Source organism: Lithobates pipiens, unplaced genomic scaffold (genome assembly GCF_037356315.1).
Source record: "Lithobates pipiens isolate NorthernLeopardFrog02 unplaced genomic scaffold, aLitPip1_a1.2 Scaffold_16, whole genome shotgun sequence".
In the NCBI taxonomy this organism is placed as follows: domain Eukaryota; kingdom Metazoa; phylum Chordata; class Amphibia; order Anura; family Ranidae; genus Lithobates; species Lithobates pipiens.
The window spans coordinates 585229491-585253709 of NW_027507748.1; the positions used below are offsets into that span (position 1 = coordinate 585229491).

Consider the following 24219-nt stretch of genomic DNA (forward strand, 5'->3'; position numbering starts at 1 on the left):
CAGCAACTGAAGTGAGAACTCCTGATTTGCACACTTTTTCCTGGTTAGTGAATCAGAAATAACAAAACCCTCAGATTAGTATGCCAGCCAGGCAACTAGGCAGCTAGTGATCCATGGCAGTTGCCAGATTTTATCATTACAGGTTTCTTTTAATGCTATTAAAAAGAACATGAAGAAGAATTTTCATTATGTGGAAAAGCCATGTGGCTGTTTATAAACAATGTAGAGCTTGTGAATACTGTGCAAACAATGCAACACCTAAGGCCACTTTCACACTGAAAGTGCCCAGTGTTAGCGGTAAAGCACTGCTAGTTTTAGCAGTAGTGATGGACGAACTTCCGACGGGACGTTTCGCGAACGCGAAACGCGAACGGACACAAACGTTCGCGAAAACGACCGTTCGCCGCGGGCTCCATTGACTTCAATGGGAGGCGAATTTCGCAAACCTTTAGGTCGAATTTGCGGCCACGGGGTAATTATTAGGGGGTAGCACGTAGTCCCACCACCTGGACAATAGCATAATACATGTATGAGGTGAATTTGGGATCGATAACTACAAGCATTTTTTTTTTATTTGGGAAATTGTTCTGACAATTCAGGACTATGGAGCTAATGAAGGCAATGGAGGAGAGGGAAGGTCAGGGACCAGGGTAGGCAAACAAGAGGGTGCAGGAGATACAGAGCACTGACAGCAGCACCGTAATACAGAGCACTGACATCAGCACCGTGACATACAGCGCTGACAGCAGCTCCGTGACATACAGCGCTGACAGCAGCTCCGTGACATACAGCGCTGACAGCAGCTCCGTGACATACAGCGCTGACAGCAGCTCCGTGACATACAGCGCTGACAGCAGCACCGTGACATACAGCGCTGACAGCAGCTCCGTGACATACAGCGCTGACAGCAGCTCCGTGACATACAGCGCTGACAGCAGCTCCGTGACATACAGCACTGACAGCAGCTCCGTGACATACAGCGCTGACAGCAGCTCCGTGACATACAGCGCTGACAGCAGCACCGTGACATACAGCGCTGACAGCAGCTCCGTGACATACAGCGCTGACAGCAGCTCCGTGACATACAGCGCTGACAGCAGCTCCGTGACATACAGCACTGACAGCAGCTCCGTGACATACAGCGCTGACAGCAGCTCCGTGACATACAGCGCTGACAGCAGCACCGTGACATACAGCGCTGACAGCAGCTCCGTGACATACAGCGCTGACAGCAGCTCCGTGACATACAGCGCTGACAGCAGCTCCGTGACATACAGCGCTGACAGCAGCTCCGTGACATACAGCGCTGACAGCAGCTCCGTGACATACAGCGCTGACAGCAGCTCCGTGACATACAGCGCTGACAGCAGCTCCGTGACATACAGCGCTGACAGCAGCTCCGTGACATACAGCGCTGACAGCAGCACCGTAAGCAGCCCCAGGAGGAAGTCAGCACAGCACAGGGATGGTGTGATCCCCTCATAATAAGAACCCCCAGGAGGAAGTCAGCACAGCACAGGGATGGTGGGAGCCCCTCATAATAAGAACACCCAGGAGGAAGTCAGCACAGCACAGGGATGGTGGGAACCCCTCATAATAAGCAGCCCCAGTAGAAATATGACACCGCTCAACCTCTTCAAAGAGGAGGGTAGGGGCATATAGTACGGTGTGCTTTTTTGGGTCAGGGAAGTGAGCCAAATGAATTAAGAAGGTCTGTGTGCTTGATTCCAAAAATTGTTTATAGACATATACATGGTCTACTGATCACATGTGTTGAATTCCTCCGAGATCCATGCCTCATTCATTTTTAGAAATGTGAGGTAGTTAACACTGTCGTGAGCTAGGCGAGTACGCTTATCGGTCACAATCCCCCCTGCTGCGCTGAACGTCCTTTCGGACAGGACACTGGATGAGGGGCAAGCCAACAGTTCGATTGCAAATTGGGCAAGCTCTGGCCAGAGGTCAAGCCTGCCCACCCAGTAGTCTAGGGGTTCATCACTCCTCAGAGCGTCCACATCGGCCGTTAACCCAATGTAGTCGGACACCTGACGGTCTAGGCGTTCCCTGATGCTGGATCCGGATGACACCTGTCGATGGGTCGGCTGAAAGAATGACCTCATATCCGAAGTCACCAACACATCTTCAAACCGGCCTCTTCTTGCAGGCGCTGTTGGATTGGTACCCGCAAATCCTTCTCTGGGAGTGGGAATTGCTCCTCTGCCAGCGCACGCAAAAGCAGAATGCAGCATTTCTCGAAGCAAGGCCTGGAAGTGCTGCATTCTGACAGCCCTCTGCGACGGCGGTAACATTTCCGCCATTTTGTGTTTGTACCGGGGATCTAAGTACGTTGCCACCCAGTACTGGTCCTTGACCCTCATGCTTTTTATACGGGGGTCCCTATTAAAACACTGGAGCATGAAGGCCCCCATTTGCACTCAAGCGGAAGGTATGTGGTGGTGGTGGTGTTGTTGGTGGTAGTGTCTTTGGGGGTGCACATAGCAGAGAGTGAAGAAGAGGGTGCAGATCGAGAGGATGAGGAGGGTGCAGAAGAATAAGGCTGAGTGAGCCACTCAACCAAGTCTGGTGCGTCCTTTAAAGTAATTGAACGCACCTTCTGCAACTTCCCACTTTGGCTCAAGGCTGTTGCTCCTGCCCTACCCCTACCACCCCTGCGGAAGGGCCTGCCTCTTCCTCTGCCTGTCATTTTTTAAATCACCCTGTGACAAAACTCTTAGTCCCTATACCGCTGAAGGACTGCTGCAGTATAGGGCAGCGGTCAGCAGTAGTGCACGTCAACCCTATGTATTGTGGACCGATAGCGGTCCTTACAGAACAGCAGACTGTACTGCACTCAGGCCTATGTACCGTAGCACCCTATACCAAGTTACCAGTCCTTATAAAAACTTTTGTGGACCAAGCAGGTTGTGTGTTAGTGTTTAGCAGACTGTGCGTCAGTCCCTATACCGCTGAAGGACTGCTGCAGTATAGGGCAGCGGTCAGCAGTAGTGCACGGCAACCCTATGTATTGTGGACCGATAGCGGTCCTTACAGAACAGCAGACTGTAACGCACTCAGGCCTATGTACCGTAGCACCCTATACCAAGTTACCAGTCCTTATAAGAACTTTTGTGGACCAAGCAGGTTGTGTGTTAGTGATTAGCAGACTGTACGTCAGTCCCTATACCAATGAAGGACTGCTGCAGTATAGGGCAGCGGTCAGCAGTAGTGCACGGCAACCCTATGTATTGTGGACCGATAGCGGTCCTTACAGAACAGCAGACTGTACTGCACTCAGGCCTATGTACCGTAGCACCCTATACCAAGTTACCAGTCCTTATAAGAACTTTTGTGGACCAAGCAGGTTGTGTATTAGTGTTTAGCAGACTGTGCGTCAGTCCCTATACCGCTGAAGGACTGCTGCAGTATAGGGCAGCGGTCAGCAGTAGTGCACGGCAACCCTATGTATTGTGGACCGATAGCAGTCCTTACAGAACAGCAGACTGTACTGCACTCAGGCCTATGTACCGTAGCACCCTATACCAAGTTACCAGTCCTTATAAGAACTTTTGTGGACCAAGCAGGTTGTGTGTTAGTGTTTAGCAGACTGTGCGTCAGTCCCTATACCGCTGAAGGACTGCTGCAGTATAGGGCAGCGGTCAGCAGTAGTGCACGTCAACCCTATGTATTGTGGACCGATAGCGGTCCTTACAGAACAGCAGACTGTAACGCACTCAGGCCTATGTACCGTAGCACCCTATACCAAGTTACCAGTCCTTATAAGAACTTTTGTGGACCAAGCAGGTTGTGTATTAGTGTTTAGCAGACTGTGCGTCAGTCCCTATACCGCTGAAGGACTGCTGCAGTATAGGGCAGCGGTCAGCAGTAGTGCACGGCAACCCTATGTATTGTGGACCGATAGCGGTCCTTACAGAACAGCAGACTGTACCGCACCCAAGCCTATGTACCGTAGCACCCTAGACAGACCAAGTTACCAGTCCTGATAAAGAGCTTTGTGGAACAAGTGAGTTGTGAATGATTAGCAGACTGCAGCAGAAGGGCAGCAGTCAAGTATAATATTCTTTCTATATTTGGAAGAAAGAATATTATACGTGTACAAGCCTATTACCGTACCACTGATACCAGTCCTGAAAAGAACCTTTGTGGAACTAATAGTAACAGCAAGTCTTTAAAATTATCCTCACTGCCTGACACACTGCTTCCTGCCTGTCCCTATACAAATTGGCAAAAAAGAGTAGGCTGGAACGATTAGCTGGAACAGCTCTTTTGTGGACCTGATAGTAACAGCTAATGATGATGATGATGATGATGATGAAGAAAGACTAATCTGGCTGAGCTGTCCCTAAAATAGCAGCATACAGCGCTCTGTCCCTTTATCTAAACTGACAAAAGAAACTCAGGCTGCTGACCTAACACCTATACCAGTCCTGAAAAGAACTTTTGTGTACCAAATAGCTAGCGTTTTCTCTGTCCCTACTCCACACAGGATCCTTTCCCTACAGTGACAGAAGAAAGAATGTAAAATGGCCACCGGATCGGGTGTATTTATAGGTTAGGGGGAATGTCCAAGTGTCCATGAGCTGTCATGTCTCAATTGGTTGTCCTGTAACACATGATAAACGTGTCACGAAAGGTTAAAGTTCTTGTATACATTAAACACGTAAGTCCGCCGGGGCGAACGACGGAAAAAGGCGTTCGAACCCGCGGACGGCGAAAGTCGGAAATTCGCCGCGAAACGACCGCCGGGCGAAACGTTCGTCCATCACTATTTAGCAGTGCTTTTCGGCTGCTAGCAGGGTGCTTTTAACCCCCGCTAGCGGCCAAATAAAGGGTTAAAAGTGCCCGTGTTGTGGCGCTGTAAAGCGATTTGCAGGCATTTCGTCAGCACTGCCCATTCATTTCAAGAAGATGCTGCTTGCAGGAATTTTTTTTTTCTAACGTCCCACAAGCGCACCGCCCCAGTGTGAAAGCACTCGGGTTTTCACACTGGGGAGGCATTTTTCAGATGCTTTTTAGCACTAAAACACCTGAAAAATGCCTTAGTGCAAAAGTAGCCTAAACGGCTTATCCTTATATCCCAGCAGTTTAATAAAGCTACAGTCACAGCTCTGAGTGGGGTAGCATGACTGCAGGAGGTAGAGATTTATTTATTTATTTATTTATTTTACACGTAGTACCCACATTGCACCAAAAAACTGAGACCGATGAGAGCATAGTGCTATGGGGGAGGTGTACCAGGAAAAAAAATCTTAGTGAGACTACATACTGGGATCTGTATCTGTTTAAAATGGACCTATAAATCTTATTTCTGATACTTGAAGCAGGATTAAACCCAAAAGCAAACCTTTATTACATTGCAGCTTTCCAATTCTTAGCTGTGATGGCTGCATTCGTTTTTTTTTTTTTAGGCTTTCTTTCTTTTATTTTCATCTGGTGATCCGGCCAGCAAGTCTGTTGTTTCAGAACAGAACATGCTCTTGCAAATCAGTTACAGAGATGAGATAAACCATTTACCACTGACAGGGGTGCTTACAATGATCAGTTTTATTTATATAGCGCCCCCTACGTTTGGGTAGGTGCTTAGTGGTGTTTTTTTTATAGTGTAGAATATAAAGACAGGTAAATTTAGCCAGGGTCCTACTATTTTCTAGGCCTGGTTGTTTATTTGGGGGTGGGAGTGTCAGAGTAGAAGGGGGTGTGGCCGCCTAATCTTGGGCTCAGGGATACCTCCTCTGCTTGACAGTAGATTTTGCTGGAAAGACAGGAAGGACAAAGACCTGGGTGGCAGGAAACCCATGTGAGAAAATTGAACAATGGTTAATTTTTATGGTCAATGGGAGGTCTCTCATAAAAAGGGGGGTCACATGGTCCAAGGGGAGTTGAGTCCAGGAAGGGAGTCCGAGGTCCAAAGGTTCAGGACTGGAGGCCCGGGGGCTCAGAGACCCTGTAGCCTCTTGAGGGAGGCTTGAAGGCCCGGGAGTTCAGAGATCCCGGAGCCAGATAGCCGGAGGCGAGTCCAGGGAGGCCGCCATCAGGTCCCTGGAGGAAAAGTCATTATGTAGTACTGCAGGAAGACCGGGCGTCCCATGGGGGGATGTACCGGACAGCGTGGAGGAAGTAGGAACTAAGCGGATGGAGAAAACTGGGAATCGACTTTCTGTGAGTAGAACATTGGAGTGTTGATTGGGAGAGAGCAAAGGGAGTGCAACCCAGTAGGACTAATCCGCAATTTAATACCGTGTATCCAAGGACCACGGTATAAAGCACTTTTCCAGGACTGAGGGAGGTTTGACAACACAAGTCATGAAAATAGGCAGTGTGGCCTGTGGCTTTGGGGTCAACATCCACAGCATTATTCAGAGTAATGCTTATCTGTCCATAATGGAAGTGCCAATGCCTGAGATAGGAATTGGAACCAGGAAAGGATCGCTAGGAGGGTCTTAACTAACCAAATGCTACGGCAACAAATCAGTACCTTTTTTTGGATTCAAATCTGGGGTCGGAGGGGGCATCTCATACACTCCATTCAACAGCCCACCGATTTATGTCCAGAATAAAGCCTTATAAAATCCAGATTTGACTGTTTGTTGTCCTGAAATTGCATGGGGAATCGAAAGTGGGGCCATCTGACAAAAGGTAATGAACAACTCAGCAGCTCCCAAGAGGGTAGTGCGCTAAATTTATTTTATAAAATCTTTATCACAAAAGGAAAAAAAAATGTCTGTAAATGCTTATAAAATGTTAGCTGGAGTTCAGCTTCAATTCTGCTAGTCCATTCAACATTACCCCCCCCCCAAACTGACAATGTTGCTGTGCTGCATGTGCTCCTTCATCCAGAGAAGAGGCACTCTAATCCAAAAGCTACTCTGCTGTGTTTAAATGGTGAACATGGAGGTGTACAGTGCAGGAAATCTTCCTCAGTGCCAGCGACTTTGCTACCCCCTCAATAGGTATCCTTATGGACCGCAAAACAACAACAAGAGAAAGGGGCACGACCTAGCGCATTACCAAAATATATTCTATTTGAGAATAAAAACAATTGTTGTACTCACAAACGCACAGCATGTACAGTATATACATATCAGAGCAAGTGAGACCGACCGCCTTCAGGTCTGCTGTAGGTCACCAATACTGTGGGAAGTGTGGGAAGACCAGGTTGCGTCCGTAATGGCTGACGCATTTCAAGGGAAATTTCACTACTTTGGCTCTGATCAAGAGGGTTCTCCGTCAGCTATTAGGGATATTGCCTGGTCTTCCCACACTATTGGTGACCTACAGCAGACCTGAAGGTCGATCGGCCTCACTATATACTTTGATATGTATATACATGCTGTGCGTCTGTGAGTATAACAATTGTTTTATTCTCAAAAAGAATATATTTTGATGATGTGCTAGGTCGGTGCCCCCTTCTCTTGTTGTTGTTTTGCGGCCCATAAGGATATCTATTGAGGGGGTATTCTCAAATAAAATATATTTTGGTAATGCACTAGGTCGGTATGACCTTCCCTTGTTGCACTCTAATACAGGAGGTGTATTACTGACAGATAACCAGGGGAAAACAGACGGAAAAGCCTAAAAAAGAAAACTATAGAAGAAATATATTACCATTTTGGTTTGGGGTTTAATAATTGTTTAAACAAGGACTTTTACTAAATGTGTAAACTGGGAGAGCTAGAAAAATAGGAATATTCACTTCCATAATCCGGTCATGTGAAAAGCAAATTAATTTATACAGTAGTTATTTCATCTGCACATGATTGGATTATTGAAGGTACTATTCACACAATTTATTGTGTAAAGACTCTCAAGTCCTTTAATAAACCAGCCCAATTGCCCCTTTATCCTTGACCCTGCTTGTGCAGTTGCAGCAATAGCTTGGCATAGGCAACAGGCAGAAAATCTGGCACAGCAGACTTGTGCAGCCTAGGAAGTCTGAAGCCTGAAAACATAATTTTTTTTTCCACTGTAACTTCTCATTTAGACTTGTATTGCACTCTTAAGAGCAATCCACGCTTGAATTGCTCCTCAGCAGGGCCGCCATCAGTGGGATACAGCCGTTACAACTGTAAGGGGCCCCGGGGTCCGAGGGGCCCAGCCGCACCAGAAAAAGGCAGGAAGGGTGAAGGCGATCCGTGCTGTGCAGTACAGAAACGATCTGCTGTTCTATATTAAAGATAATTTATTAGAAATGCCCCCCCCAGCAATATTTACATACTCACGAGCGCGGGATTTCAGTGAAAAGGTGATGTTGGCATTACACATATTTGAAGAACATAAACAGTGATACTTGGCATTCTTGCACCTTGGAACACAAACCTCCGACTTGCACACAGCATGTAATGGAAAGCAGCCTGTAACAAAGGACAAAAATGCACTCAAATGTCCAATACTGAATAAAGTAGCAATGAGAAGTCAAAGTGGAACACATAGCTAAAGACATCTGAAATACACATTTTTTAACAGTTTTACTTGCCAAAAGGTTTGTAATTCTGAACAGCCAGCCCTGCATATCACATTTTCTGCCACACTTCACAGGTACTAGATGGTGACGTGCCATTCCGATGATGCTGAATAACAATCTGATGTGCAGATAAGCAAGGCATGCAGCTGTAAATCTGCAATAAGCATCACTCTGATATGGCATTACTCTGTTGGCTGTGCTATTTAGCAAGAAGGCGTAAATCACAAGCAAGGCCATCTTTAACCGCTTGACCACTGGGCACTTAAACACCCTTAATAACCAGACCAATTTTCAGCTTTCGGTGCTCTCACATTTTGAATGACAATTACTCAGTCATGCAACACTGGACCTATATGAAATTTTTGTCCTTTTTTTGGTGGTATTTAATCACTGCTCTGTTTTTTATTTTTTGTGCTATAAAAGAAAAAAGACTGAAAATTCTGTAAAAAAATGAAATTTTCTTCGTTTCTGTTATAAAATTTAGCAGATTCGTAATTTTTCTTCATAAATTTTGGCCAAAATGTATACTACTACATATCTTTGGTAAAAATAAGTACAAACTGGTAGATATTATTTGGTCTTTGTGAAAGTTATAGAGTCCACAAGCTATGGTGCCAATATCTGAAAATTGATCACACCTGAAGTGCTGACGGCCTATTTCAATTCTTGAGACCCTAACATGCCAGAAAAGTACAAATACCCCCCAAATGACCTCTTTTTGGAAAGAAGACATTCCAATGTATTTAGTAAAAGGCATGATGAGTTTTTTGAAGTTGTCATTTTTTCCCACAATTCTTTGCAAAATTAAGATTTTTTTTACTTTTTTTTTTCCCACAAAATTTTCATATTATCAGTTTATTTCTCACACACAGCATATGCATACCACAAATTACACCCCAAAACACATTCTGCTATTACTCCCGAGTACGGCGATACCACATGTGTGAGACTTTTACACAGCGTGGCCACATACAGAGGCCCAACATGCAGGGAGCACCATCAAGCGTTCTGGAGCACCCAGGACAATTCTGACATTTCTCTCCTACATGTAAAAATCATCATTTATTTGCTAGAAAATTACATAGAATCCCAAAACATTATATATGTTTTTTTAGCAAACACCCTGGAGAGTACAATGGTGGTCGTTGCAACTTTTTATCTCGCACGGTATTTGCGCAGCAATTTTTCGAATGCTTTTTTTTGGAAAAAAATAAAATTTTGTGCTAAAAAAAAACCACAGTAAAGTTAGCCCAATTTTTGCATAATGTGAAAGATGAAGTTACGCCGAGTAAATAGATACCTAACATGTCACTCTTCAAAATTGCACACGCTCGTGGAATGGCGCCAAACGTCGCTACTTAAAAATCCCCATAGGCGACGCATTACATTTTTTTTACTGGTTACATGTTTTGAGTTACAGAGGAGGTCTAGGGCTAGAATTATTGCTCTCGCTCTAACGTTCGCAGCAATACCTCACATGTGTGGTTTGAACACCGTTTTCATATGTGGGTGGGACTTACGTATGCGTTCGCTTCTGCATGCGAGCACGTGGAGACAGGGGCGATTTAAAAAAAAAAAAATTCTTATTGTTCATTTTACTTTATTTATTTTAGTTTGACATTTTTTTCCCCAAAAATAAATTTTTTGATCACTTTTATTCCTATTACAAGGAATGTAAACATCCCTTGTAATAGGAATATGGCATGACAGGTCCTCTTTACAGTGAGATATGGGGTCAATAAGACCCCACATCTCACCTCTAAGCTGGGAAGCCTGAAATAAAAAAATAAATATATCCTGGCTTTGATTGTATTGGCGAGTCGGTAGAAGCACCGGAGGGTGGCGGGGTGTCTATGGCTGGGTATTGCAGGGTATTGCAGAGTATGGCTGGGTATCTCTGGGTATGGCAATTTATGGCAGGGTATTGCAGAGTATTGGCTGGAATTGTACTGCAGAGTATTGGCGGGTACTGCAGAGTATTGGCGGTTATTGCAGAGTATTGGCGGGTATTGCAGAGTATTAGCGGGTATTGCAAAGCATTAGCGGGTATTGCAGAGTATTGGCGGGTATTGCAGAGTATTGGCGGGTATTGCAGAGTATTGGTGGGTATTGCAGACAATTGGTGGGTATTGCAGAGTATTGGCGGGTATTGCAGAGTATTGGTGGGTATTGCAGAGTATTAGCTGGCATTGCAGAGTATTAGCGGGTATTGCAGAGTATTAGCGGGTATTGCAGAGTACTAGCTGGCATTTCAGAGTATTGGTGGGTATTGCAGAGTATTAGCTGGCATTGTAGAGTATTGGTGGGTATTGCAGAGTATTAGCTGGAATTGCAGAGTATTGGTGGATATTGCAGAGTATTAGCTGGCATTGCAGAGTATTGGCTGGTATTGCAGAGTATTGGCAGGGAATTGAGGGGTTAATTTTCAGTGAGAAGCGTTGTGGGCACTGCAGATGAAGCCCACAGCGCTGCTGACACCGATCTCTTCCCCCTCCGCTGTACCGATCGGTACAGAGAGGGGAGGGAGGAACCATGTTATGATGCCGGTTTGTTTACAAGTGATTGCTCCGTCATTTGACGGAGCGATCACATGGTAAACGGCCGCGATGAGCCTGGCGGTCATGGATGCTCTCGAGTGCGCGTCCCAGGGGGGGAAATTCTGGGAGGACGTCATATGACGGCCTCCCAGAGTTAAGAAACCACCCTGTAGCCGTCATTCGGCTATAGGCCGGTTGTTAAGTGGTTAATATTGATTGGACCCTGGGGAAAAAAATTTATTGCCCCCCCCATGCAGTTTCAAAATCCGTTTACTGAATCAGATCAGGCAGTGATTGCGATTGGTTGAGGTTACAGTGTATCCTTACCGCTTACTGATTAGTCGCTAGAGGTTACAACACATGATTTATGCTTGTTGATTGGTTGCTAGAGATTACTGTACATCAATACTGTTTACTGATTGGTTGCTAGAGGTTACTGCACATCATTACTGCTTACTGATTGGTTACTAGAGGTTACAGCACATCATCTCCTCACTGCCTGCACACCATGGACTGAGGAGGTGAGGGGACCCATTAATAGGCAGAAAACTCCTAGGGATCCTAGGACTCCTGGGATCAGTGACAGTGCTGGGGAGGGGGGGGGGGGGGGTGATCAATATCCAGCATGCCCCTTTATTTACATGTAAACACAGGGTCTGCAGGTGAGTCATCCGTACACAACAATAGGGCAGAGCTGGGCAGCATTAGTAACGGAACTTCACACTGAGATGTTAGGACACAGCATTGGACTAAAACCTCAAGAGACGTGGGAATTTAAACTGGGATAGTTGGCAAGTATGGGGCAGCTAATTTGGGCCCCACAATAATGACAGGACCCAGGACAGCTGCTCCCTTTGCCCTGCCTTAAATCATTTTACAGGTAAAAAATATTTACATACCATATACATTATGTATTTCAACTGTGTAAGTACATTTTTGCATTTAGTTCCATGGAATGATGCACATGAAATGCGTATTCTTATCTCTATTATCTATAAATGAAGAGGAAACCAGTTGGGGAAATCCCTCTAATAATTTTTTTTAAACAAAATTGAACAGAAGCCACTAGAAGGGCAGACACATATCAGTTCCGGGGAGTTGGAGCTGTAGTGTTTCATCTTTAGTAGTATTTCAAGATGACAGGTGACAAAGTCCCCAGATTCAGTAACTATTTACCCATTGTTATTTCTGGTGATTGTGTTAATTGAGATTATCGAACCAATGATCGTCTGTTTTTTTGGATGCTAATTTCCATTTTGAAATGAGTAGGTTACTAAAGTACAAAAATTTTCGTATTACAGAATTACATTTCATTAGTGATGTCAGGCTGTTAATGTGAAAGGCTACAAGAAAAAGTCTGCTGAGTGCCCTGCCAGTGGTGACCCCTGAACTCTCCTGCCAACAAGTGACTCTTGTCCTCTCTCCTGCTAGTGATGTCCCCTGTCCTCTCTTCTGCCAGTGGTGACCCCTGTCCTCTGCCCGCCCACCGGATATCCCTGTCTTCTGTTCTGTGACAGTGACCCCTGTCCTCTCTCCTGCTGGAGGTAACCCATGTCCTCTGTTTTGCCAGTGGTGACCTCTGCCCTCTGTCCTACCAGCTGTGACTCCCGTCCTCTCTCCTACCACTGGTGACTCCCGTCCTCTGTCCTGCCAGTGGTGACCCCTGTCCTCTGTATTGCCAGCAGTGACCCCTGTCATCGGTATTGCCAGCAGTGACCCCTGTCCTTCACCCTGTTGCCCTGTTCTTGGTTCAGCTGACTCCTATGCTCAGTCCTTCTGAACTGTCTTCTGCCCTGCTGCCCCTTGTTTTTTTGTCCTTCTGACCCACTATACACTATCCTACTAACTGCTGGCCCTGTCCTCTGTCCTGCTGACCCCCTGTACATTGTTTTGACAACTTCCCATCCTCTGCCCCCCCCCCCCCCGACATTTTTTACTGCACCCCCACATCAGACAGGCTAGATCCAGCCCTGCTATATCAAGAGTTCTGTGCTCTTGCACGGTTTGTACTTAACCCATATTGGACCACAAGTGAACCGAGCTCGGGACCACCTCTTCCAAATGAACTGAACCAAGGGGGTGAACATTGATCCCGACATGGTTAAAACTGCCAGTGTGAGTGCACCCTCAAGAAGTTACAGAAGTTAGATTTGATGGATAAATCACTTATTTAATTCACAGCTATATTTTTAGGAGTATCCACATGCATGCTAAAGCTGAAATGTTTTACATTTGCATAACTTTAGGAAACATTTAAAGTGTTTCCTAAATGTTTACTCTTGCAAATGTAAGTCAATGTTTTGGTACACATTCACCTTTGAGGTAAGTGGTTGCACTGCTTTGTCTACGTTTTGCAAGCAACGTCTGGAAGGATTTGAAGCCTGTAAGCCACTTCCTGAAATCAGGGCAATCTTAATAGCATCATGGGCCCTTGGCCAAAGTAATGCACTGGGGCCCCTACAAGCCTTCCTCAATTTACGAATGAAAGTATAAATAGTTCATAGATTTGAATTGAGATTCTATTTTTAGCACTATAATCAAAAAAATAGCGACAATTATTAAAAAACAAAATATAATATTTTTTACTTTCTGCTATAAAACAGATCAGTGGCGTAGCGCGGGTTGTCAGCACTCGGGGCAAGGCAAGTAATTTGAGCCCCCTAACCTGGGGACTTTTAGCACTCCCAGAGTCCCTTCAAATACAATAATACTGACCTACCTGATTCCTATACTAGCCACTACACTAACCTAATTGATTTCAACACTGACCAACCTGATTCCTTTACTGACCATTACACACTACACTGACCACTATACATATACTGTCCACTACACTGAGAACTACACTGACCACTATACTATACTGACCACTACACTACACTGACCACTATACTATACTGTCCATTATACTGTCCACTACACTATACTGCCCACTACATTGACCACTATACTGTCCACTACACTGACCACTATACTGTCCAATACACTATACTGTCCACTACACTGACCACTATAGAAATACTGTCCACTACACTGTCCGCTACACTGACCACTATACTGTCCACTAGACTATACTGTCCAATAGACTCACCACTATACTCTACTGTCCACTACACTGACCACTATACTGTCCACTACACTATATTGTCCACTACACTGACCACTATACTATACTGTCCACTACACTGACCACTATACTGTCCACTACACTGACCACTATACTATACTGTCCACTACACTGACAACTACACTATACTGTCAACTACACTGACCACTATACTATACTGTCCACTACACTGACCACTATACTATACTGTCCACTACACTGACCACTATACTGTCCACTACACTATACTGTCCACTACACTACACTGTCCACTACACTGACCACTATACTATACTGTCCACTATACTATACTGTCCACTACACTAACCCCTATGCTGTCCACTACACTATACTGTCCACTACACTGACCACTATACTGTCCACTACACTGCACTGTCCACTACACTATACTACACTGACTACTATACTGTCCACTACACTGACCACTATACTATACTGACCACTATACTGTCCACTACACTATACTGTTCACTATACTGACCACTATACTGTCCACTATACTGTCCCCTACACTATACTGTCCACTACACTGACCACTATACTGTCCACTACACTATACTGTCCACTACACTATACGGTCCACTACACTATACGGTCCACTACATTGTCCACTACACTATACTATCCACTACACTGACCACTATACTATCCACTATACTGTCCACTACACTGACTACTATACTGTCCACTACACTGACCACTATACTACCCTGACCACTATACTGACCACTATACTATACTGTCCACTATACTGACCACTATACTGTCCACTACACTATACTGACCGCTAAACTGATGACTATACTATACTGTCCACTACACTATACTGTCCACTATACTGACCACTACACTGAGAACTATACTGTCCACCATACTACACTACACTGAGAAGAAAACAGTGATGGCTCAGATTTTTGTTTCTCTCGCCTGCACTCTAGCTGCCATGTTCAATGTCCAGCCGGTGCACTGTGATTGGGCGCATGGGGGGTCATGTGTGGAGGCGGGACTTCAGGAGCGATCACGGACAGGCCAGCCCTGCGCCTCACATGACCCTCATATGCCCAATCACAGGGCGCTGGACACTTAACATGGCGACCAGAGCGCGGGGGACACAGGAACTTGAAATTAGGAGGAGGCAGCCAGTAGTGACACATACTGGCACCCCCCTAAAAGGCCATAGCACCCCCTGCACCCCCCACGCTACTCCACTGAAACAGATCCAATAAAGAAATGTTAAAAATCTATTTAGGCCAATATGTATTCTGCTACATATTTTTGAAAAAAGTGTATATTGATTGGTTTGCGCAAAAGTTTTAGCATCTACAAACTATGGGATACATTTATGGAATTTTACAATTTTTTTTTTTTTTTTACTAGTAAAGACCATAATCAGCGACTTAATCAGATACTAAGTGACAATTTTTGGGGACCAGTGACACGAATACAGTGATCAATGCTAAAAACATGCACTGTCACTGTACTAATGACACTGGCAGGGAAGGAATTAACATCAGGGGAGATCAAAGGGTTAACTGTGTGCCTAGGGAGTGTTTGCTAACTGTGTGCCTAGCCTGTGTTTGGTGGTTACTGTGGGGGAGCTGCTTTTACTAAGGGAAGGCATTGATCCATGTCCCTGGTTTGCAGGAACACGGGATCAATACCTACCCTACTGAAAGAATGGCAATCTGTCTTGTTTACATAGGCAGACTGCCGTTTTACTTGTGTCCCGAATGATCGGTGGGTGCCAGCAGACATCAAGTCTGCCGGACCCGCTAATGGCTCGTACTAGGTACGTGATCCTGTGCAGGAGAGCTGCTCCACCACCGTATATATAGGGTATGGTATACAATTGGCAAGTGGTTAAAAAAAGAAAGCACAGCATGTTGTAACACAGCAGCTGGAGTGAATTGCTGACAAGGCAGCAACTGGGGGTGTACACAAGCTGAAGACACGATGCTTTGCTTCATGACTGCAGCAAGAATTATATCACCAGTTGCATTTAGCGGTCACTACTGCTCACCAAATGCAATCAAATAAGAGTCTGCGCTGCAACCTTCCCATAACCATGTGCAATGCTGTGCTGTAGGACACTGGATGTGATTCGCACCGCACTGCAAATCACATGCGATGTCTGTTCAATGCAAACTCAGCCATACAGACTGTATGTCTGAATTTGCAACGCATTCGGACCATACTCACACAGGACCTTTTTTTGGTCCGCAGCAGAATCTGTGTTCACACCCATGTGATCCGATTCCTGTCCGAATTGACAGTTCGCACTGCGATATATGAACTGATTTGGGGGTGTCATTAGCTTTCTATTGACACTCCCAGCAGTTCACATATGGCAGTGTGAACTGCCTGCCAGTTGTATGTGATAAGGGAACCCAGACACAAGATTTGCAGGGTTCTGGCATCGCTGCAGCGCTAACTGGCCTTAAGAGACTAAGTGCCAGTTCATACTTTTGCACTGTGAATGCCCAACACATTCTGTGCAGATTCTGCAAAACATCTAAATCACACTTCATGTTCATGTGAACCGCTGCAGGTGTGTATATTAAGCTAAAGATAACCTGAGATTGGTTCGCAAAATGCAGTGTGATTTGCAGAATCAGATCGCATGGGTGTGAACACCCAAGCGATCTGATTCTGGTACGGAAGTTAATCGCTGTACACTCGGCACTCCTCTCCTGCACATAGTACCCACGCCATACACTTGGCACTCCTCTCCTGCATATACTACCCACAGTTGTACACTCGGCACTCCTCTCCTGCACATACTACCCACCGCCGTACACTCAGCACTCCTCTCCTGCACATACTCCCCTCCGCCGTACACTCGGCACTCCTCTAATGCACATAGTACCCACCGCCGTTCACTCGGCACTCCTCTCCCGCACATATTACCCACCGCCACACATTCGGCACTCCTCTCCTGCACATACTACCCACCAGCGTGCACTCCTTTTTCTGCACATACTACCCACAACCGTACACTTGGCACTCCTCTCCTGCATATAGTACGCACTGATGTACACTAGGCACGCCTCTCCTGCACATACTACCCACCGCTGTACACTCGGCACTCCTCTCCTGTACATATTACCCACCTCCTTACATGTAAGTCCTCTCAGACTCTATTAAATCACATCCCCTTTAAGCCACACCCAATATTTAACGCAATTTGAGCCACACACACATTTACTGCTGCGCACCTCACAATTTTTTTTTATCAATACCTGGCGCCCACTTTTTATTTTGCACACAGGCCCACCGATTTCATGATACCTGTATAGCCAATATTTGTACCTCCTAGATAGATTTTGGTTGGCAAACGCTTGTTTCAGCTCCCCATGCACCCCCTAAGTCTAAGTCACCTTGTGCCCATGAGGGACACAGGGTGACTGAGGAAATGTGTCTTGGATTACTTAAAATAGAACAGTAATATTTATCCACAATATCTCAATAGGATATATATAAGACTATTCCTGGTTTATTGGGGTGGGTGGGGGGATCATGTGGATGAGAATGCAATGGAAAGTAGTTGGAGAGAACTGAACCCTGCACTCTGTATTTACTGCGGCCCTGAACCCTGCACTCTGTATGTATCATGCCCTAAACTCTGCACTCTGTATGTACCGTGCCCCTGAATTCTGCACACTTTAAGACCCTCCCACTTAAATTTTAGCCAAACCCACTATTTAATGTGGAATGTTTGGGAATGGGGGGGGGGGGGTTGTGTGGTTGAGCCCCTGCACCTATTCTCTGAGAAAAAAAGCTTTGCTTGGTATGCAGCCAGCCAGTGTGGGAACCCAGCAGGGTATTGTCAAACCCAGTGATTATTCCTGTCGGCTGTGCCTGCCTGTGATGTGTGCTCTCTACCTTCTCCCCTGTGGCAACCGCACCCCTCTTCTGCCAGTGTTGTTAGTACAGTGACGGTGTACAGTATTATCACTATTAGTATCACTAGTGATTTCAGTGTTAACCCACTAGTGTACCTCCCAGCAAAGATCTGTTAGCGCCAGATTGCCCACCACTATCACAATAACTGTTAAATAAAGTGTTAGGGCTTGGCTAAAAAGAAAAGGTGGCAACCCTATATGTGGATCCATGGATGGACGTAAGGGAATCAATTAGCCATGGCGCTGCAACCTGCAGCCGCCTTATGTGAATCCACCATAACAAGATAAGACTAACAAATGACAACTGAAAGTGTGCAATCCAAGCACATTAGTTTGATGAAGCATACTTTTACACATGGAAATCATAAAAACCCTTATGCAAAAGACAGACCATAAGCAGGATTCATTTCTCCTACAAAGCTTGCTATATGAGTCATAAAGTTTACATTTAAGCCAGCCATAGACGGTTCAAATCTCAGCTGGTTCCTGATTTGAACCATGTAAGGACAGTATGTATCCTGTGTATTCTTTGTAATGGAAATTAGCTGATTACCAACAAGCAGTGAAATCTCTCAGCAGGGTTGAACTGGGACAAAAATTTGGCCCTGGACTTCATCCAGACCGGCCCACTTTAATTTTGCAAACACACACATAAACAGTATATAAACTATATGCAATTGTGCAAAAAAAAAAAAGTTACCATGACCAGTGGCAGAAAATTCATTCATCAGTTACCATGACCAGTGGCATTAAAGTATTCATCATTTACCGTAACCAGTGGCATTAAATTATTCATCAGTTACCGTGACATTAAATTATTAATCATTTACCATAACCAGTGGCATTAAATTATTCATTTGTTACCATGACTAGTGGCATTAAATTATTAATCAGTGACCATGACCAGTGGCATTAAATTATTCATCAGTGACCTTAACCAGTGGCATTAAATTATTAATCAGTTACCATGACTAGTGGCTTTAAATTATTCATCAGTTATCATGACTAGTGGCATTACATTTTTAATCTGTTACCTTGACCTTGACCAGTGGCATTAAATTATTAATCAGTTACCATGACTAGTGGCTTTAAATTATTCATCAGTTATCATGACTAGTGGCATTACATTTTTAATCTGTTACCTTGACCAGTGGCATTCAATTATTGATCAGTTACCGTGACCAGTGGCATTAAATTATTAATCAGTGACCATGACCTGTGGCATAAATTATTAATCAGTTACCATGACCAGGGGCATTAAATTATTCATCAGTTACCATGAGCAGTGGCATTAAATTATTCATCAGTTACCGTGACCAGTGGCATTAAATTGTTAATCAGTTACCATGACCAGGGGCATTACATTATTCATCAGTTACCATAACCAGTGGCATTAAATTATTAATTAGTTACCATGACTAGTGGCTTTAAATTATTCATCAGTTATCATGACTAGTGGCATTAAATTATTAATCACTTACCTTGACCAGTGGCATTCAATTATTGATCAGTTACCGTGACCAGTGGCATTAAATTATTAATCAGTGACCATGACCTGTGGCATTAAATTATTAATCAGTGACCTTGACCAGTGGCATTAAATTATTGATTAGTTACTGTGACCAGTGGCATTAAATTATTAATCATTTACCATGACCAGTGGCATTAAATTATTCATCAGTTACCGTGACCAGGGGCATTAAATTATTAATTTAATGCCCCGGTCACGGTAACAGATGAATAATTTAATGTCACTGGTCACGGTAACTGATTATTAATCAGTTATCATGACCAGTGGCTTTTAAATTATTCATCAGTTATGCCGCGTACACACGAGCGGACTGTATGGCGTACTTAGTCCGTCATACAATCCGACGGACAGTCCGTCGTACTTTCCACTGAACGGACTTGACCACACACGGATGCACAAACAGTCCGTCGAAAGCTTGAGCGATGACGTGTACAGCACGTACGACGGGACTAGAAATAGGAAGTCCAAGACACAGCAAAGCACCCTTCCGCCGTGTAAATCCTTTCTGGGCATGCGCCATTCTTAGTCCGTCGAACTAGCATACTGACGACCGTACTGTCCGCTGAAACCAAAGTACGATGGACAGAATTTCGAAAAAAACGAAATTCTTAGTACTCCGGACTGCACGCTGAAAAAGTCCGCTGAAGCCCACACACGAGCGGATTGTCATCTAATGCCCGTGTGTACGTGGCATTAGATGATATGGAATTTCAGGGGACCCCCACACATTTTTTTTTCTTAAATTTTTTTTCTTAATGCTAACATGACCTGTGTTCAAAAGCCTTAAAAAAAACCATAGAAGTGAACCAGTGAATAAAAAAATAAAAAAAGTCAAGTTGAGAGGTGCGCCTGTTCAACTTATGCAAATGAACCTATGTGGCTTGACATTTACTAAGATTTAGCCGGCGCAGTGAACCAGAGCACTTGAACGAGCGCAAATGCGGCTTGTGCATGCACAGTGCATAAATTGACCTAGCGCAGTTCCGAGTGTATTTGCAGGCGCAGCAAGCTTGCTCAGAGAAAGTTAGTTTTCCGTTCTAATTTGGGCATAGTCATTACTTAGACAGTCATATCTATACTTCCTCACATCACCCCCATAATATTGGCACTTCCAGCTTCTTTTAATTCTGAGTTGAAGATGCTGTGCGCCAGTTCTATAGCAGCGCACAGATCGCGGCCGCCCGCGTGCCGGCAGTCTCATAGTAAATGGGGAATTGTGCTGTGTTACAGGCGCAAATGCTTTGTGAACATGAAAACGGCCGTTGCGCGTCGGCATGCGCCTCAACTCATTGTGCAAATGCTTTGTAAATCAGCTCCACTGTCTGTCAACTGGTCCACTGAGCCACCAGCCTACCGGGAAACTCCCAGTAGTCCAGATGGCCAGTACAGGCCTGTTTCTCAGTAGCAAAGAAATGTAATCACCCCTGTAGCTAAGCTATGAGGCTGGATTCACACCTATGCATTTTTTGTGCTTTTTGCATTTTGCAGATTTGCTCTGCAGAACGTGTTCCATAGGAAATCATGGTAAATGGACTGCAGTGCAAATCTGCAAAATGCAAAAAGCACTAAAACTGCATAGGTGTGAATCCAGCCTTAGGCTTGATTCACACCTATGTAGGTTGCAGTTTGCATATTCCAGGTGCATTTTTCAATATACATTTTTAATCCATAGACTGAATTTTTAATGAAGTCTATGGAACCAAAAACCAGGAAAAATCCTTTTCCATAAAATGCACAGATGTGAACTACATCCATAAGAAACCATGTTAAATGGACTGTGGTGTGTTTCTGCAAAACTGAAAACGCAGTAAAAAAATGCATAGGTGTGAACCAGCCATCATCAGATTCTGAAAAGTAAAATTGAAGTAATTTTGGAATGGACACACTCAGTCCAGAATATGCAATATAAAGGAATGGCAGTTAGTTGGGACTCTTCATGACATAAAGTCTTACCTAGTACAACAGGCTTCAGCTCTCCATTGTAAAAATTCCATACTCCCATACAACAGTTGCTGTTATTGCAGCGTACTCTTCCTGGCTCCTTTATATCTCCAAATGTTGCCATAGGAAATCCAACAGTATGAGAGGTATTTTCGTACATGGCACAGGAGAGTCCTTCTGGATGAACAACTAGAGGAAAGCAGAGTCCACATTACAAATGATCAGATATCACATCATTGTATGCCCACCAATGATCAGCTCCATGTTGAAAAATAGACAACTTACCTGTTGGCAAAACAGTAAGAATGATCAAGTAAGCTAGGACGTGTAATTTTCCCTGAGCCATTCCTATCAGATGCACTAGGTAAGGCGGTGGGAAGCTAGTAACTATATTCATATCCCTGGCTCCAGCACATCCCTAACCGCACCTGCTAACCTAATGAATTTTTATGTTTATTAGAAATCCTCTGCTCTACCGCAGCTGTCTTCTATTTCACATAACCTATCATGCCTAATTCCTGTAGATAATGTTCTTTTATGGATTATTTTTTACCCTTAGCTGGCAGGTCTGAGATGGGAGAATAAAACTTCTCAAGGATACCAAACAAGGGGCGTAACTTGGCCATAGCGGTATGTTGAGGGAGTGCTTTTCTGGGAACACTGAGTAAAGGGAGGGATCTGACATTCAGTGTGATAACAGAATCTAATTAAAAAATATATTTGGAAAAATCAGTGTGCATTAACTCAAAGGCATGTCTAGCTTTCATTTATGAATTTTTTTTTTTTCTTTACAAAAAGCAAAATAATCAACTGTTTGAGATTCTGTATAAGTGACTCTCTTATGCTAGTACTTACCTGGCTCGGAAGCTTATAATTGAATTGAGAAATGTCTGCTCTGCAGGCACTTACCAGTTTCATGGTGGCAATGCGCTTGTTTGGCTTTACTGCTACCAGTGGCGTAGCGTGGGTTGTCAGCACCCGGGGCAAGGCAACTAATTTGTGCCCCCCCTAACCTGCGGACTTTTAGCACTCCCTGAGTCCCTTCAAATACAATAGTACTGACCTACCTGATTCCTATACTGACTACTACACTAACCTACTTGATTTCAACACTGACCAACCTAATTCCTTTACTGACCATTACACACTACACTGACCACTATACTATACTGTCCACTACACCAAGAACTACACTGACCACTATACTATACTGTCCACTACACTGACCACTATACTGTCCACTACACTACACTGACCCCTATACTATACTGTCCACTACATTGAGAACTACACTGACCAGTATACTACACTGACCACTACACTACACTGACCACTACACTATGCTGTTCACTACACTATACTGTCCACTACACTGACCACTACATTATGCTGTTCACTACACTATACTGTCCACTACACTGACCACTACATTATGCTGTTCACTACACTATACTGTCCACTACACTGACCACTATACTGACCACTACTCTATACTGTCCACTACACTATACTGTCCACTATACTGACCACTATACTATACTGTCCACTACACTATACTGTCTACTACACTGACCACTATACTGTCCATTACACTATACTGTCCGCTACACTATACTGTCCACTACACTATGCTGTCCACTACACTGACCACTATACTATACTGTCCACTACACTGACCACTATACTGTCCACTACATTATACTGTCCACTACACTGACCACTATACTATACTGTCCACTACACTGTCCACTACACTGACCACTATACTATACTGTCCACTACACTGTCCACTACACTATACTGTCCACTACACTGACCACTATACTATCCACTATACTGTCCACTACATTATACTGTCCACTACACTGGACACTATACTACACTAACCACTATACTGTCCACTACACTATACTACACTATACTGTCCACTACACTATACTGTCCACTATACTGACCACTATACTATACTGTCCACTACACTATACTGACCACTACACTGATAAGTACACTACACTACACTGACCTGCCTACAGTCCCCCCCGGGCCAGTAACAAGATTCTCACGTCTCACGAGGGAGTCTCACTCACCTTCTTGTCCTGGCCTGCATCGGTCCGGAGGAGGAGAAGACAGTGGCAGCTCAGATTTTTGCTTCTCTCCCCCTCGCTCTAGCTGCCATGTCCAGCTGACGCACTGTGATTGGGCATATGGGGGGTCATGTGTGGAGATGGGACTTCAGGAGCGATTGTGGACAGGCCAGCCCTACGCCTCGCATGACCCCCATACGCCCAATCACAGGGTGCCGGGATTCCACCAAAAAAAAAAATATTAAAAGCCAGCAGCTATAAATACTACAGCTGCTGACTTTTAATAAATGGATACTCACCTGTCCCGGGTTCCAGCGATGCCGGCAGCCGAGGCCGATCGATCGCTCGGCTCTCGGCTGCTGCCGTCACCATTCTAGGTGAGGGAATCAGGAAGTGAAGCGAATCGGCTTCACTTCCCGGTTCCCTACTGCGCATGCGCGAGTCGCGCAGTGCAATAGGAATTCTATGCGCTGTCTCTGAGACCCGTGTGTGTCCCAGCAGACAGCGCGGCAGGACAGGAAATGGCGTAGACTCCCACGGGAGTCTATGCCCGGAAGTGGGTGTAAATACCTGTCTTTGACACCCCCCTCCCCCCTGAAAATACCTGTCTATCTCCAC

The 24219-nt window shown here is 44.8% G+C and overlaps 1 protein-coding gene across 2 annotated transcripts in view; it reads right to left on the reverse strand.

The window, feature by feature from the left end:
- AMHR2 (anti-Mullerian hormone receptor type 2) overlaps positions 1-22091 on the reverse strand; it is an 81022-nt gene extending 58931 nt beyond the window's left edge. For both annotated transcript variants that reach the window (XM_077483846.1, XM_077483845.1), the window contains exons 1-3: positions 21803-22091; positions 21530-21706; positions 8238-8369 (exon numbers count right to left, since the gene is read on the reverse strand). In XM_077483846.1, the coding sequence (XP_077339972.1) occupies positions 8238-8369; positions 21530-21706; positions 21803-21914 (421 nt within the window). In that variant the 5' untranslated portion in view covers positions 21915-22091. The remainder of the gene's footprint in view (positions 1-8237; positions 8370-21529; positions 21707-21802) is intronic.
- Between the last annotated feature and the right edge of the window lie 2128 nt (positions 22092-24219).